General features: G+C 33.5%; 1 protein-coding gene across 3 annotated transcripts; it reads right to left on the reverse strand.

Moving 5' to 3' along the window:
• LOC114370374 (photosystem I reaction center subunit IV A, chloroplastic-like) lies at positions 1-5,789 on the reverse strand. 3 transcript variants are annotated; one of them, XM_028327695.1, is made up of 3 exons: positions 5,459-5,788; positions 362-427; positions 1-266 (listed from the first exon to the last, which is right to left on the reverse strand). In XM_028327695.1, the coding sequence occupies exons 1-3, from the start codon at positions 5,675-5,677 to the stop codon at positions 162-164; spliced, it is 390 nt and encodes a 129-aa protein (XP_028183496.1). In that variant the 5' UTR covers positions 5,678-5,788; the 3' UTR covers positions 1-161. The 3 variants fall into 3 exon arrangements, with proteins under 3 accessions (XP_028183496.1, XP_028183495.1, XP_028183497.1); XM_028327694.1 differs by lacking the exon at positions 5,459-5,788 and adding an exon at positions 1,224-1,562; XM_028327696.1 differs by lacking the exons at positions 1-266; positions 362-427 and adding exons at positions 4,383-4,686; positions 4,782-4,847 and having other exon boundaries at positions 5,459-5,789.
• Between the last annotated feature and the right edge of the window lie 11,597 nt (positions 5,790-17,386).

Here is a 17,386-nt window from a genome sequence, read left to right on the forward strand (position 1 = left end):
TGAGCAACTGGACACAGAATGTAGTTCATAGAAAATAGAAATCAAGGGGGTAGATAACAGAGAGAATATGATACAAATTCTTTTTTGTTTTTGACATAAAAAAACCTTAGGCTAGTAACTGCGATAGCATGACCAGAATCAAAATTACAAATAAATTAGACTCATTCCACTTCCACAATCTCATCCAAAGCATAGTTGTTTGTTGATACATTGGCATAGTTGACTTTGTTGAATCGAACCACAACAGGGTAGCGAGTGTTGGGGTCCTGCACAACAATAAAACAGGAACTGAGTTTGCATAATGCATGGGATGGTAGAAAATTGAGAGGGTATGCATTAGAGTGAGTTTAGGGGCACTAACCTGATCAACAGCAACCACTGAACCAGTGCCTTTGTACCAGTAAGATTCCTTCCTAAGAATCTTCACCTGTTGATTGAAAAGAAAAATTAGAAACTAACCTTGTTGCTACACAGCTAGCTCAATACAAATTTCAACTTTCAAACTATTTCTAACAGAGTCTCTAATGAATTAACATACAAGTTTCATCACTGTCTTTTTTTCCTATACATTCTGTAGAGAAATGCTAACAACAGACTTGCTAGCATATGCTCTTGAATATATTCTTCATTTATGATGAAATTTAATAAGAATCATAAAATTGCACAGGTTCCACTTCATATTTGATGAGTTTCACTTGTGATTTTGTAGTTTCTATTGAAGGAGTGTGTTAATATCACTCACTCCTCTATTCTGAATTCTTCCTCTTTAAATATATATTTGTAACAAGAAACCCCTTTAATACACTTATTACAGCTTTAGATGCAATATAGAAGCTTAAATTTGAACCAGGCGCTACATATCCTAGACTCAAACTTAAAAATCACTGGTGAAGCTAGAACAATCCCGTCGGATGATCCATGCGCTTAATAGTAAACTTGTTAATTCATAGTTTGAAAAAAAGGGTTTTGTGTTTAGTTAGAGAAAATCCAATTTTTACTATTTACTATATAATATAAATCTTTGATGACACAAAAGAAAAGGAAAATAAGAGGACATATTTATAACTAAAAACATTTTCTCATACCAATTCCAATGGGGGGAGCTAGCCTAGTATACTCACAAACAATCAACAATTAAGGATCATGTTCATGGAATAAAAGCGATTACTCTGCACAACATGAGAAACTACCGTACTAAAGAGTTGAGTTTTGAAGTAACTTACCTTAGCACCTCTCTTGGGGCCAATAGGTGGTGGCTTTGGTTTAGCTTCAGCTTCAGCTGGGGGTGTGGCGGTGGCGGGTGCCGCCGCTGCAGGCTCATCTGAAGCCCTTACAACAAGCCTAGAAGCGTTGTTCTTTGTGTTGAACATGACCACCCTTGAGTTTGTGGTGGCAGCTGCAACATTAAGTGACAACACAAACCCAGATGCTGCTGATGCCATGATGATTTCTCCTCTAACTCTGTGTGTTTGTGTTGTGTTGTGTGTCTTAGGTTCTCTCTTGGGTGATCTTAAGCGTGGCAAAAGGACAAAAGCAGCACAAGCACTGAGAGGCTTTGAATAAACATGCATGGTTTGGGTTTAGTTTGGCGAATTATCTGATCCCCATAAGTGTGCATCAATCGTGTCTACCACTAGGGTGATGCCACTTGTGAACCATATCCCATTCTATGGATAATGTTATTACAACTCATCCTTTCGTAAATTCCCCGAGTCAACTCAGTTAGTCACTCGGCTAGGCAACTAAACTTGAATAATGCCAAATGGCCAATTTGAGACATCAAAATGATATTCAGACACTCTTTAGCAATACAATTCTTATTAACTATTTTCATTTCTCACACATCTCACCCTTCACACTCCAAATTTTTTACTCCATCTCCCTTCACACCTTCCATTATGTCACATATATTTATCACTAATTTCTCAACTTTTTCTTTCTTTTTTCTATCTCTCTCCTCCCTCTATGGAATGTCGACCTTGGGATTGTTTTGATGTGCGAGTACCCAGAACACATATTATGTACACATGAAATCAAAATACAAGTGAGAAAACAAAAGAAAATAAGATTGACTCATAAAACATGAAATCAAAATACAATTGAGCAACTCAAAGTGCTGAATTGAAATTCAGTCATTAAAAAGGAACAAAAATGAAAACAAGAACTTAACACAAGATGGAGCAAGAGAAAAATCCATGGAAGTACTCCATTAAAGATTCACATTCGTACCTAGAGCAAATCTATATCAAAAAGTTCCAAGAACTCAAGACTTAGACTCTCTCTCTCTCTCTCACCAAGAACACATGATCTTGAAAATTATATTTTGGGAAAATTATATCCACACCCCTTGAGGATACACTTGATATCATTTGTTTACATTGCTTTTGATCTTTCTTGGTTTATATAATTGCATAAGGAATCAAGGAAACTAAGAAATTATGTGATATTGGAAAGGGTAAACAATGTTATGTTATTAAGGGAACATTGTGCAAGATTAAAAATGAGAGAAAAATTGAGTGTTGATTTTTTTATATCCATAAATTTTAAACATCTACTTGATAACCTAATTTTTCCTCCATCTCTCTTACTATCAAATCATATCATCTATCATACTTATACTTCTCTCTCTTCCCTCTCTTTCTCTCTTCGCTCCTTTTTCTTTCCTAATACTCCTTCCCTTTTCCGTCATCGAATGCATTGGTGCACATAGACATGTGAACTTATGTGTACAAAAGCCATGTGCAATTAAGTCAGTATGTGTATGATTAAGTAACATAGAATTAATCCCTCGAACAGAAAATCCATGATAGTTCAGGTGCCTCTGCAATAATAAGAACATAATATGGAGCTTTTTGTTTACCATTCTCCTAATTTCGATTGTTTTATTTTTTTTATCTGTAAAAATTTAAGATATGCATCAAAGGTTTCTTTACTTAGTTAATTGTACTAGAATAATTATAGAAAGAAGTGATTGAATATTTATAAACCACTCAACAGGGATGGATACATGTGTTGTATTGTGGGGACAATTGTCTCCACTAAACTATAATAAAAAAAATTCCCTTATAAAAAATAGATATTATTCCTATAAGATAATATTTTTAAAATATATAAAAAGTATAAGAAATAAAAAAAGAATAAATTGATTCTAATTTTACTATTTTATCTTTTTAATTTTTAGATTTAATTATTATTTTGATCCTCTAATTTATTTTTTAGGTTTAATTTGATCCCCTTTAGTTTTAAAATGTTCAATTAGATTCTTTATATTTTTTAAATGATTTCAATTTGATCTCATTTTTCTTCCATTATCTCTGAATATTTTTAAAATAATGAGACCAAATTAAATCCATTTTTAAAAATAAAGGACTAGATTAAATATAATATATACAAATTAATGGATCAAATTGAACTTTTTAAAAATAAAAGGACTAAATTAAACCTAAATAAATTAGAGACCAAAATAATAACCTAAATTTTAATATTCTAACTCCTGTAATAAATATTCAATAGAGCACAATGATTCATTTACTACCTTATATGTTTCATTTGAGTGATTTCATCACATTTTTCAAATAGAGCAAGAAATGAATTAAGAGAGTTTGTCATTTAAGATGTTTCTCTACAATTAATTTTGTGAAGAATAAAATACATAGTCATGTGGGAAAAGATAAATGATTGAATAATTATTTGATTATAAATATAGAGATATTTTTTTATAATATTGACAATGAAACAATCATATAGCATTTTCAATAAAAAAAACATAAAAGACAATTGTAATTTGTAGAAGTTTAAATATTTTGAATTATTCTTTTTTCATAACATTATGTATTTTATAAAAATTTACGATATTTTTCTTTTCTTACCCCCACTAAAAAATATTCTTGGATCCGGCACACTCAACCATTAGATAATCCACAAATTTACGCTGCCAGTTTTCATTAACAATTTTGTAGTTGCATAAGTTAACATATTTTATGTTCGGCATAAGAAAGAAACTATCATATTGATCATCTGCAACACTCATTTCATTCACGTTAGAATACAATACATGTACCTCATTGTCATGGCAATACTTCAGAAAAATGTACATTTTTATCTCTTTTTTCTTTCTTGATGGCATCACTCATCAAATCTCTCTCATTTTGTTTCTCTTCTCTTATATTTTCTTTCAACACCTCATGAGGTGCAAAGTCTTTTCTTTTGCATTTTACATGAAGAGGTGATAAAATGGGTTAGAGCAACATAGTTAACTCGGTTAAAGCCAGATCAACCTCATGATCAATTGCATGAGGAGTATTTCATTTTTATTTTTAGGCCAATTTCAATAGTTGTAAAGGTCATAGATTGATGGCTCTAACAACATGCCTAATAACTGATTTGAATAAAATAAGATGTCTTTAGTCGAAGAATAAGATTATGAGCAACTGCACACAGGATATAGTTCATAGAGAATAGAGATCAAAGGGGTAGATAACAGAGAGAATATACAGATTCTTTTTTTGTGACATGAAAAATCCTTAGGCTAGTAGTAACTGCGATAGCATGACAAGTATCAAAATTACAATTAAGTTGGATTCATTCGACTTCCACGATCTCATCCAAAGCATAGTTGTTTGTTGATACATTGGCATAGTTGACTTTGTTGAATCGAACCACAACAGGGTAGCGAGTGTTGGGGTCCTGCACAACAATAAAACAGGAACTGAGTTTGCATAATGCATGGGATGGTAGAAAATTGAGAGGGTATGCATTAGAGTGAGTTTAGGGGCACTAACCTGATCAACAGCAACCACTGAACCGGTGCCTTTGTACCAGTAAGATTCCTTCCTAAGAATCTTCACCTGTTAATTGTAAATAAGAATTAGAAACTACCCTTGTTGCTGGACAAGTGGGCAACTAATTTAATACAAATTTCAACTTTCAAGCTATTTACTAACACAAAGTCTCAAATGAATAAAACAGACAAGTTCATCACTGTCCTCTGTTCCTACGCATCAAATAACATACTTTCTATCTAACATACTTTTTTGAACATATTTTTCATTACTGATTGAAACTTATTGGCAAATCATAAAATTGTACATGTATCACTTCTTAATAAGAAGATCCACTTATGATTTTGTAGTTTCTAATAAATTTTAACTAACAATTACTAGAAAGAGAATTAGGAGTGTATTAGCAGCACTCAATCCTCTATATATATTTGTAACAAAGAAACTACTTTGATACACTTATTACAGCTAGCCGTATATGCAATATAGAAAACAAAGACACGTTTATAGTTTGAGAAAATAATTGTGTTTAGTTTGCAAAAAATCCAATTTTTACTATCAATTATATAAATCTTTGATGACAAGAAAGAAAATGAAAATAAGAGGACATGTTGATAGCTATTTTGCACAACATGAGCAACTACAACTACAAAAAAAATTGGGTTTTGGGGGTAGCTCACCTTAGCACCTCTCTTGGGGCCAATAGGTGGTGGCTTTGGTTTAGCTTCAGCTTCAGCTGGGGGTGTGGCGGTGGCGGGAGCCGCCGCTGCAGGCTCATCTGAAGCCTTTACAACAAACCTAGAAGTGTTGTTCTTGGTGTTGAACATGACCACCCTTGAGTTTGTGGTGGCAGCTGCAACATTAAGTGACAACACAAACCCAGATGCTGCTGATGCCATGATGATTTCTCTTGTAACTCTTTGTGTGAGTCTGTGTTGTGTGTCTTAGGTTCTCTCTTGGGTGATCTTAAGCGAGGAAAAAGGACAAGAGCAGCACAAGCACTGAGAGGCTTTGAATGGAACATGGTTTTAGTTTGGGGAAATATCTGATCCTCGGAAGTGTGCATCAATCGTGCCCACCACTAGGGTGATGCCACTTGTGAACCATATCCCCTTCCTTTGGATAATGTTGTTACAATTCATCCTCCATGTCTAAATTCCCCGAGTCAACTCGGTGAGTGGCTTCGCTTCTCACTCGGCTAGGCCACCAAACTTCAAAATGGGCCGACAATATAATTATAAAATGGAGAGTGTATATGCTTCTATATATTGTTGCCATAATGACATAATTTCATTAACTTATTTTTCATGATGGGAAAGATGTCTTGTTTTTCCACCCTAATCTCTCTGTCTTTAAACATATATTTTCTACTATCAAGTTGTTAATTTGAGTGGAATTGATTTCCGTTATTTTAAGTAATATTTTGAATTTAAATCTTAAGAATGAAAAAATATAATTAAAAAAATATTATTAAAGGTGATTAATCATATTATTCAGTAGAGATTAGTCATGGTGTTCCAAAAAATTCTATTTTCTCTAATTGATTAAAAAAATCATAAAATATGAAGAAGGACTCACAAAATTTTGTCCTTTTTAAAAAAATGTTTTCAAAATAATATATTAAATAAAGTTTACTTACATTTCTCAAGTGTAAAATGGGTCATGAAGGAAATAATGTAATCAAGTCAATTAAGAAAATGTTCTTTCTTTTTCGTAACATCAGTCGCATGCATATAGACAAATAATAATTTTTTTAGTATTTGGCTACAATTCTATTTTGTTATTCATGTGATTGTAAACAGCATATTCATTAATTATATATATAAAAAAAAAACATATTCATTAGAGATTAATTTCTTTTGGAATATTTGAAGGCACTCAAAGTTAGATTGTCCTAGGTTTTTTTCATACATAAAAATTTGGATTTAAATCCTTGATTATTTACTTAACCGACCCAAGCTCATCACCACTTGAATTAATCATTGTTAGTATTATTTAAGTTTTTCCACATAGATTAAGAAAAATAACTATTATAAGATAAAAGTATTTATTAAGGATAATTTTTTTATAATATTTTTTAGAAACTATGTTATTGCTGCAAAATATTTATTAATGCAAAATATTTATTAACAATGACTAATCCATGCAAGAATCTTAATTGTAGTACAACAAGCGTTTACAAAATTTCCTTGAAAAAAAACTTGCAGCTTAATACACATAACAAGAGTCACAAACCCCAACTCATTATATCTATTAAGCTAACACAAACATATTTAGAATTATGTGTAAAAGATGGATTCTGAGTTCGAGGACAGAGAAACCTCCAAAGAAAATAAAAGATAGGAGAGAAAATGGACTTCATTCAACATATCTCATAAAAAAGAAATTACAATGTTATTATATAGCAAAGTCTATGTCATGTGCTCACTCTAGTAGAATGCATCATAACCAATCTAACAATCACCTATATTCTACTATTATTCCTATAAATAGAATTTTAACCATGATTCTACTTTATATATAGTGTTTTTGGGCCTATTAGCACATGTAATTTTTTATTAATAATTTTTTTCAAAATAGAAGAGTTAACCTCGACGATATTAGCAATGATGGATAAGTTAACCTCTTCAAACTATTTCATTTAGAAGCCGAAATGGAAGACACCCTCCACTACAAAGATTTGTGCCATTCTTTTCAAAATAAAGGGTAAGAAAAATCAAAAGCCAAGTTTGATGATATTGAAATCTGATGAACAAAAATATGTCGAACAAATATGTCAATGGATAGACCAGTGTTTTTCATCATGTGGCACTAGAATCAATTGTGTACATGTATGAACAAAACTAAAGTCTATATATGAGAGAAAGAAAACTCCACATAAAGTCTTTAAATTTGAATTCACTAAACGGGGGTGAGATGAGATGGGAAACACAAGAGAAAAGAGAGGTGGGTAACAGGGAATAGGAAAGAGAGACAAGATGAAAGATCGATTAGAAGGGGACTTCTACTTTTCAAGATTCCCAGTAGCAGTGGCCTGAGGTTAACGGCAGCGGGCAGTAGGAGGATGAAGATGATCGAGTCTCTGAAAGTTTGCTACGAAGAAATGAAAAACGGGTGGATAAAGGAGAAGGTAAAGGGATGTATGGTCAAAATCACTCATGTGAAGAGGGATCCAAATCAGTGCTAATTCCTGAGAATGGGCCAGAAGAAGCAGTTAAAAAACAGGACTTGGGATATGTTGGGGACAACAATAATTGCCAAACTGAAACTAAATATGGAAGGGAGTCAACTGTGGTGCATAGAGCTAAGGCACAAAGCGAATCATCATCCTCCTTCAAGGTCCACAACAAATTCAAAAAATCCTCGTTGGGCAGAATTTTGAAGAAGGGCAGGAATGGTCAGAATTCAAAACCAAGTAGCACCAACTTTAGCAATTCTATCTCAAAGAATGGTGTTAAAAACTGCAATAGAATTTTTTGGATAAAGAATGCACTGGCTGAATCCAATAATGCATGGGACTTGGGGACATCAATGGGGGTGACATATGGTGGAGATAATAAAGTGATAATAAAGGGAGAAGTGGGAAAAAGGAGCGGAGTGGGGTGCAAAGAAAGGTTTCCATGAGGATCCTAACCTATAACACAAGAGGGTTGGGGTGCTCCATAAAATGGAAGTCAATAAGGAACATTGTTTTAAAGGAAGAGGTGCAACTTTTGTGTGTACAAGAGACAAAAAAAGAGGATGTTACTAAAGTGGTGTGCTATGCAATGTGGGGTAATCATGAAGTAGAGTGGTCTCTCTCACCCTCGGAAGGCTTGTCGAGAGGTGTGTTCTGCCTTTGGGATACCAATTCCTTTTTTAGAGGTTTGGGATACTTGGGGTTGGAAGGGGTTTGGAAGGAAAATGGGATCCAAATGGTGATTGTCAACATATATGACTCACGTGATTGAAATAATAGAAGATGTATAGGGGAAGAGCTAACACAAAGAAGAAGAAATAGTAGCATAAAAATATAGTGTTTGGTAAGGGACTTCAATAGTGTGAGAAAGGTGGAGGATAGGGGATAAGTCACAAAGACTCAGTGAAAACATAAAATACAAAAAGTGAACAGGAAAGAGAGGACAACATAAAATGAGTCTTTACATTCAAAAAGAATTTAAATAACATTAAATAAAAGTAAAATAAATACAACTTATTTTTGGAAACTATTGTATACTCCCTTGAAAATTTTTAGAATTACATATAAACTTGTATTTAAGAATAATAACTTTATAATCAAACTTGCATTCCACTATTTGTACATAGAACACATTATTTTTTCGTTGTGCCGAACAGTAATTATAAAACTACGACATTTAGCTCGTAGGTTGCATTATCTCTTCGTTGCAATGAATGAATCTTTAGAAACTATGGATATTCTATCCATAGGCTGCATTATTTCTTTGTTGCAACAAACAGAAAATATAAATATATTATGAATAATTGACTCATAGGTTACATTACCTCTTTGTTGTAGCGAACGACAATCAATCATGAATTCACAATAAAATAAACTAAAATCACAAAATAAATTACTATCAAGCGAAAATAAATGTTTTCCTTTATTCTCAAGTACTCCTAAAATTTCAAAGACCACAAAAGAATATATTTTGAAGTTTACTTGCTTCTCCTAAAATAATTTTAAAAAAATGTCACTAAGTAGATTAGCTACTCACTAAGAAAACGCAATCAATGTCTTCTGTAACAGCCGTGCCTTTTTAAGTTTCCTATAAATTAATAAATTAGTAAATACATAAGTAAAATCAGTTAGGTCATAATTTCTCCACTATATAAACCTACTTTTAACCTAGAGCAGCTTTTACAAAACACCTTCTATCCCTTTTTCTTTTCCTGACGCATAAGAACCCTAACAAAGTAGTCAGAGGAGGAGCTCTAAAGAGCACCAGAAATACCACAATTGCTAACAGAGAACGTTTGAGCGACTACATCGAGGTAAGGGATGAATTACTCACACTTGGAAATTATAAGAAACATGTATAGGGATCCTTAGAGGATCAATTCTGGGTTATTTTGGGTTGTTTATATAAAATTTTAATTTATGAACCCTTTCAAGTTGAATATTTCATATGAGTGTAATATCTATTATTATGAAATTCTATGATCTTGTTTAGTGTATATTAATATGATATTTTTTTTAGTGTATATCAGATTTTTTTCGATTGTCAATTGTTATTACTTGATTTTTTTTGTATATTAACGATATAATTTTCGTTCTTTTGCGCTTGTGAATTATCATTTTTTTTTATGTGTCAGTTAATTATTATCATTTGAATAAAGAATTTGACCCAAATAATTATATTTCCTTTTGTTTGTAATCAAAATTTATCAATCACGCGTGTTGTGACTTTGTTGAAATGCAATATATATATCTCATGTTTGATTCAAATTCCCAGTACGTTGGGGTTTACAAATGCAATATATATTTCCTTTTGTTGAATATGCAATTCCCACGTACAGTACCCAATGCAATATATATTCCCTTCTATTGAAATTGCAATTCCGCATACTGTACGTACATGTTCGTTATATATATATAATAAATTAAATATTGTTGTGAAATTATTATTTTATTGCTTTGCAGAGATAAATTAATTACTGTTATGAAATTATTATTTTATTGCTTTGCAGAAATAAATTAAATATTATTGTGAAATTATTATTTTATTTCTTTTCAGTTATATATGTATAATAATAAATTAAATACTTTTGTAAAATTATTGCTTAATCATAATTATTTTTGCTACATCTCAAATTAATTGTTGTAGATGTTTTTATTTATTTATTTTGTTTAATTAATATATTTCAGTTTAATCTATATTTTGTTGTGTCAAGTGAATGTCACTATTGAATGATATGTGTAGAATGTATGAGATGCGATCAATTATTTTATTATGAAATTGTGATTGAGATTGTGTGTAAGTGATAATCACTTGGTACGTAATGGATTGTGAATAACATGATTGTTGAGATGTTGTATGTTTTGAGTTGTGAGTCATGAATTATGTAATCACACAACTGTAAGACCGGGACGAGTTAATGCGCGATGAGTTGTGATGGGATCCACTGTGGGAACCCGACGAGTTTAATCACTTGAGGCACGATGAGTTAAACTATATTTTAAAAAAATAATTGAGATTTTGAAAACAATTGAGTAGTTGTGTGCATTGCATAATTCATAGGTAGAGTATGTGCGTTCAAATGTTTTTTTTCTGGGTTGGACCTAAATCAGGAGGGAGAGGCCCTGACGGACTCTTCGGAGTGTAGGCCTTGGGAGTCATCCGATTTGAGTGTTCCTTTAAGCATGTGGCAATCCCACATGGTTAAAGCATTCTCGCAAAAGAGCATGACCCTGATTGGTCTCCTTATGATTTTACTTAGTGAGAGTGACTTGGCATACCCATTGTGTGGTGTGTCTTGTTATGTACTCCTTGGCGCCCGACAAGGTTTTTCACTGAAAAATGGTACCACATTGCATGTAGGCTTGAGTCTAGAGCATTTGTTGCATAACGCATGTGTTTGACTTTCATTAAGTTAACAATTGTGGTTTGATGTCATTTTCTGGAATGGATGAACTTGAATGGGTGTGCATAATGTGTGTGATTTTGTGAAGTGATATTAATTATATAAATTTAGCTTTAAGTATTATATGTTTTACATGCTCTAACATTTTTATTATATATGAATGTGATAACTCATTCCCGGTGTGTGTTTGTGTTTGGGTTGATTGTCATTTTGTTCAAGTAAGCCATCACATGATGAGTTCCATGCTAGAAATGGAGAGACTTAGTTCGTGATAGGGATATGCTCTGATAAGTGTGACATTGGGGCATAAGATTATACTTCGCATGTTATAATTTTCATGAATAATATGATTACGTTATAATTTCTATTTTAGTTTTCTTTTATTCAGGATGGAAGGTCTTGTTTTGAGTCAGGATAACTTTTTTTTTATTTAAAAATTCTACTATGTTTTCACTAAGTGGATGTGAACTTTTTTATCCTTTTGAACTAATCTAAAGTCAATGTGTTTTTAAAAAAATTCTGCATGATTTTATTTCCTTTATTCGTTATTTGTGAGGATAAAGGGTGTTACATCTTCCAATGCCATCGAAAGGATCAATCACAGTATTTTTCCATAGGATTTAAGCATTTAAAATAAAAAAACAAGAGATTAGGAAAAATTCTCAAATTTAGTAAATCTAAGATTTTGAGAAACCCACGATAATCTCTAATACTTAGTTTTCTAACCGTTTTCACACAACCCATAATTAAATTATGCTATAAAATGCTTATCTAACACAATGTGTTATAAATTTTTACTTTAAAGAGATCAAATAGAAAATTTAAGGAAATGAGTGGTGTTTCCTTTTACTCCAATCATCTTCTAGTGCTTGGGAATAACAGAAGGATGCAATAAGCTTAATAAATTTTGGAACAATGAAGGAAGATGAGTGAAAGGTTGAGAGATGAAAAATAAAAAAAAAGAGGGAGGGGTTTGAGAGATGGGGGTGGGTTATTGAAAAGAAAAGGAAATTTGGAAAGGGGGGAGGGGGACTCGGGTGATTTTAAGAACAGAGGGAGGGGTGGGGGTGGTTTCTTTTTATATATATATATATATATATATATATATATATATATATATATATATATATATATATATATATATATAAAAGCAAAGTAAAACGGTGTGTTTCAGTTTAGATCCAATGGTCTTGCAAAGAGTAGACTTGATTGCTTCCTTATTTCAAGGGAGTGGTATGATTCATGGGAGGACTCATCACAACATGTTTTAGTAAGAAACATATCTGATCATTGCCTGATACTTCTAAAGGTAACTTCCATCAATTGGGGACCAAAACCCTTTAGAGTTCTTAATTGTTGGTGTAAAGAAAAGTTTCATCAAACTTGTGCATGAGGAGTGGAATGCCATAGAGGTTAAGGGGTGTGGTGCATATGTCCTGAAGGAAAAAATAAAAAAGTTGAAAGAAAAAATAAAAGAGTGGAACGAAAGAGAGTTTGGTAATGTGGATAGGAGGCTCAAGAATGTTATGCACAAACTTAATCTAATGGCTAAGAAGGATGAGGAGATTGGGCTAGGCACGAAGGATATAAAGAAGAAAAAAGAGCTACAAGAGGAATTTTGGAAAGCGGCAAAGCAAAATGAGTGAATCATTAAAGACAAGTCTAGATGCAAATAGGTGCAAGAAGGAGACCAAAATACCAAATATTTCCACAATTTGGAGAAATGGAGAAGGAAGAGGAACATGTTGAGAGGGTTGCATCGAGACGGAAGATGGGTAGATAATCCTTGTGAAGTTAAACAAGTGGTTAAAACATTCTTTGAGGCGAGATTTAAAGAAAGCAACTTGGTTAGGCCCACTTTGGATGGCCTGCACTTTGAAATGCTATCGGAAGAACAAGATGATTTCCTTATACAAAGATTTGAGGAGAATGAAGTGAAGGATGCTATTTGGGATTGTGGAAGCCACAAAAGTCCCGGTCCCGATGACATAAATTTTCTCTTCTTGAAGACTTTTTGGGAGGTTCTCAAGAGTGATATTATGAGATTTGTGTCGGAGTTCCACTCAAACGGTGTATTTCCTAGAGGATGCAATGCGTTGTTCATATCATTGGTACCCAAGATTGATGATCCGCAAGGCTTGAACGACTTTCGACCTATATCAATGGTGGGGTGCTTGTACAAAATTGTGGCCAAGCTTCTCGCTAATAGGTTGAAAAGGGTTTTTGATCGCATTATAGACCAAAGGCAAAGTGCATTCTTGGCCAATAGATTTCTCAAACACAGTGTCGTGGTCGCAAATGAGGTACTATTGAAGCCAAACGAGAAAAGAAGTAATGCCTCTAATTTAAGGCAGATTACGAGAAAGCCTATGACTCAATCAATTGGCAATTCTTGTACTACATGCTTAGAAGGATGGGCTTCTTCAATAACAAGTGGGTGGAGCGATGCAACTCTAGAAATGTGAGAGCTATCAAGAGTATGTTGTGGAGTCTTGAGCTTGCATCGGGTCTCAAGGTAAACTTCCATAAAAGTTTCCTTGGGGCTATTGGTGTGGAGGATAGGGTTTTGGAAAGGTATGCAAGCATTCTAAATTGTAAACTAACTTCCATACCGTTTACTTACCTTGGTGTGCCTATTGGTGCCGATCCATCCAAAGTGGACACTTGGAAACCAATCTTGTGCAAAGTATCTACAAGGCTCAATTCATTGAAACACATAACTCTATCAATCGCCGGTAAAGTGTGCTTGATCAACTCGGTGATGTCCTCCCTTTCTCTCTTTTACTTGTCTCTCTTCAAAATTCCTAGTAGGGTAGGGTCTAAGTTAACAAAATTTGCAAAGGTCTTTTCTTTGGGGGGGATGTGAGGGAGAGAAAAAAATATGTTGGGTGTGTTGGGAGAGGGCTTGCCTTGAGAAGGATAAAGGAGGTTTAGGGGTTAGGGACATAAAAACCTTCAACAAGGCTCTTTTAGGTAAGTGGAAGTGGCTCATGTTTAGCCAAAAGGAGGCTTTGTGGGTGAAGATAGTGGACTCAAGATATAATGGTTGGAAGGGGCTAGTAGAAGGTACGATGTCGAACAAACAATCTGTGGTTGAGACAACTAGTGAAGACGTGCGGAGGGAGAGAACAAGGAAAATGGTTCAATGAAGTAGCAAAATGGAACATTGGAAATAGGAAAAGGGCACGGTTTTGGCTTGACACTTGGACTGGTGACAGGCCTCTTGCAGAAAAATTTCCTAGGTTGTTCTCAATGTCGGAGCAGCAAAATGGTGTTATCAGTGATGTTATTGTGAGAATTAATAAGGGGTGGGAGTGAAGTTTCTTGTGGCGAAGGGAAATGTTTGTTTGGGAAGAAGAAAAGTACCAGCAGATGCTACTTTAGTTAGAGGAGGTGAAGATACAGTTCCATGTGGAGGATAGGTGGTGGTGGGAAGCAGAGAGTAGTGGAGAATATAGTGTGAGTTCGACATATTGCGCTTTACTGGATCAGCAAGGTGTAGGGGATGATCGACCTGTTTTTGCAATGTTGTGGAAGCTCCCGGTGCCTCCTAAGGTCAAGTTGTTCTTATGGAGGCTGTTCCTCAATAGATTGCCAACCAGAAGCAATTTATTTGATAGAGGCATCCAAATCCAGTCCACGGTTTGTCTTCTATGCTCTTCTACAGTGGAAACTGATGTGCATTTAATTTTAAATCGTCGACGGATGAGACCAATTTGGAATTTAAGTCTGCAGTGGTTAAACGAAATGTATGTTATCCCAGGGACTACCATTGAGCATTTTATGTCACAAAGTGGGGTGGCAGGCTGCAAGGCAAGAGTAATGAAACAATGTATATGGGCATCTATCAGCTAGAAACATCTGGCGAAATAGAAACCAAATTCTGTTTAATCAATCCGCGTGGAAACTTCAGAAGATTTTTGATAATGTGAAGTTTTTCTTATAGCTATGGCTTAAAAATATGTTTTCCTCGAGCACAAGTACCTTCACACAGTGGCAAGTAGATATATCTGTCTCATTACAACAACTAATGTAGGGAGATTTATTGTTGGTAGCCATGCAGGAAACACAGTCCTAAATATTATGCTGCTATTAATGATGGTATGGGGCATGAATTAATACATGGAAGTCAGAACACATAGTGAATAGCAAGTGGCCCTCTAGACTCGGTAATTGAATAGTGCACTACCATGCATTGAATTGGTGGGGCAACTTTAATTTTTTTTTTTTTTCCTTTTGTAAATAACACAGGCATATATGCTGGGTAGGAGGAGTGCATTCGTTTTGGTCAGTCAAATGTTGGGTAACACTTGGTTAGTTTTATTTGGGGTGGTGTGTGCTCTAAATAGAATGTAACCAAGTTTGTAACAGGGCAACTACCTCTAATGTTGTTTCTGTGATTAATACATAACTTAATTTGCTTATAAAAAAAAAGTCCTAAGTATAAGAACAAGAGCAAATGCAGAAATTTCTCCTCTAGAGTCTAACAGTCTAAAATGTTTGATCAAACATTACCCTGTAGATATTTCTGGTTAACTTTGGACTGATATACAAAAAGACATGTCCATCAACTGTTACCTTTTGATGGAAATTAATATTGTTACCACGCCGGCCGGCATCTTTGGTAATTCGAAGCATTAACAGGACTTTGTCTATACTTTAAATTGCAGTTGTATCTAAAGTGATTGTATAATTTTGACATATAAAAAACTAACTTTCCCGTGATTCACCAGAAAAAGTTAGTACGATATTTTTGGCATTTATCATGTAAGACAGTATATGCTAAACATCATGAATTGAATTTCACGAATGCAAATCTTAAAAATATTGAAAGGGTGTAACTAATTTAAGTAGCTGACATTTATAACCGATTTACCTTCCTCTATCATATACCAAAGGGGTTACACTCGTAACCATTTGTATAAATCCTTACGTTAAGCAAACCACAAACTTGAATTCAAAATTATCTCTAACTTGTTTCTCTTGGATTCTTTGGAGTGGTCTTCATGCTACTCCAGATTTCAATTTACTTATGCTCTTCTGCACTACTTTATGGTGTTTGAAGGCCTACATCAACGTCCCTGAACCGCGCGCCCCACGGCACCGTGTGGGGGTATGTATGGGGCACATGATACTGTCGTTGTTTGCTTTTCTAATTGGCTTAAATATTATTTGTTTTCATGTAAGTTCATATTGTTTCAATTTTGGTCTTGTAAAAATTTTGGTCTTGTAAAAATTTTGGTTGTCTCCGTAAATTTATGTTTTTTAATTTTGGTCACGATGAAATATTTTTTTTATTTTGTTTCTATAAATTTATATTTTTTTAATTTTAGTCTGACACAAACTTATAAGAATTATAAATAAAATTAAAATCTTAAAGGACTAAAATAAAATAAAATAAATAAAACACACAAATTTATAAGGATTAAAAATAAATAAAAAATCACAGGAATTAGAAATAGAACAACATCAACTTACCAATCCTAAATTAAAAAAAATTTACAAGGGACCAAAAATAAAAAAGGGCTAACCTAACATGACCAAAACATATTTAAGCTTTCTAATTTCTAATTTTTCATATAGTCAACATTATAAGTGAGATTTAGATTTTGTTTTGTTTGCTATTCTATTTAAAGGATCATTTTCAGTTGCATGTGCAACTTGTACGTCACTCATAAATAGAAAACGATATCTGACCCATTCGGTATTTTTTTTTTACCCAAGATTAAAAGGCTACCCTATGATACAAATTTTTGTTTTCACTCGCTTATAAAACCTAAAGTTTTTTGTACCCTCTGTTGCATTAAAGGTGAGATCTAACAAATTATTATTATGAAATCAACCTAACAGAATGTAGGAAATTTTGGGGCCGCAACCGATATGGCTTTTTTTTCCACGTTTTATTGTTTGTATGCCTCTCCTGTTATTTTTACTCCTTTTAAAGCAATGTCCTTTAAAAGAATATCCTTTCCATATTATACTATCTATTTGGTAATCACTCATTTTTAAAAATAGGAAGATAACAT

Source organism: Glycine soja, chromosome 10 (assembly GCF_004193775.1).
Source record: "Glycine soja cultivar W05 chromosome 10, ASM419377v2, whole genome shotgun sequence".
Lineage (NCBI taxonomy): Eukaryota > Viridiplantae > Streptophyta > Magnoliopsida > Fabales > Fabaceae > Glycine > Glycine soja.

Excerpts from the sequence above, each read along its gene's own strand:
- LOC114370374 (XM_028327695.1), bottom strand. The coding sequence starts at position 5,677 with ATGGCATCAGCAGCATCTGGGTTTGTGTTGTCACTTAATGTTGCAGCT. Across the intron at positions 428-5,458 it reads GCCCCAAGAGAGGTGCTAAG|GTGAAGATTCTTAGGAAGGA; the intron begins GTGAGCTACCCC and ends TTCAATCAACAG. Across the intron at positions 267-361 it reads CAGTGGTTGCTGTTGATCAG|GACCCCAACACTCGCTACCC; the intron begins GTTAGTGCCCCT and ends ATTGTTGTGCAG.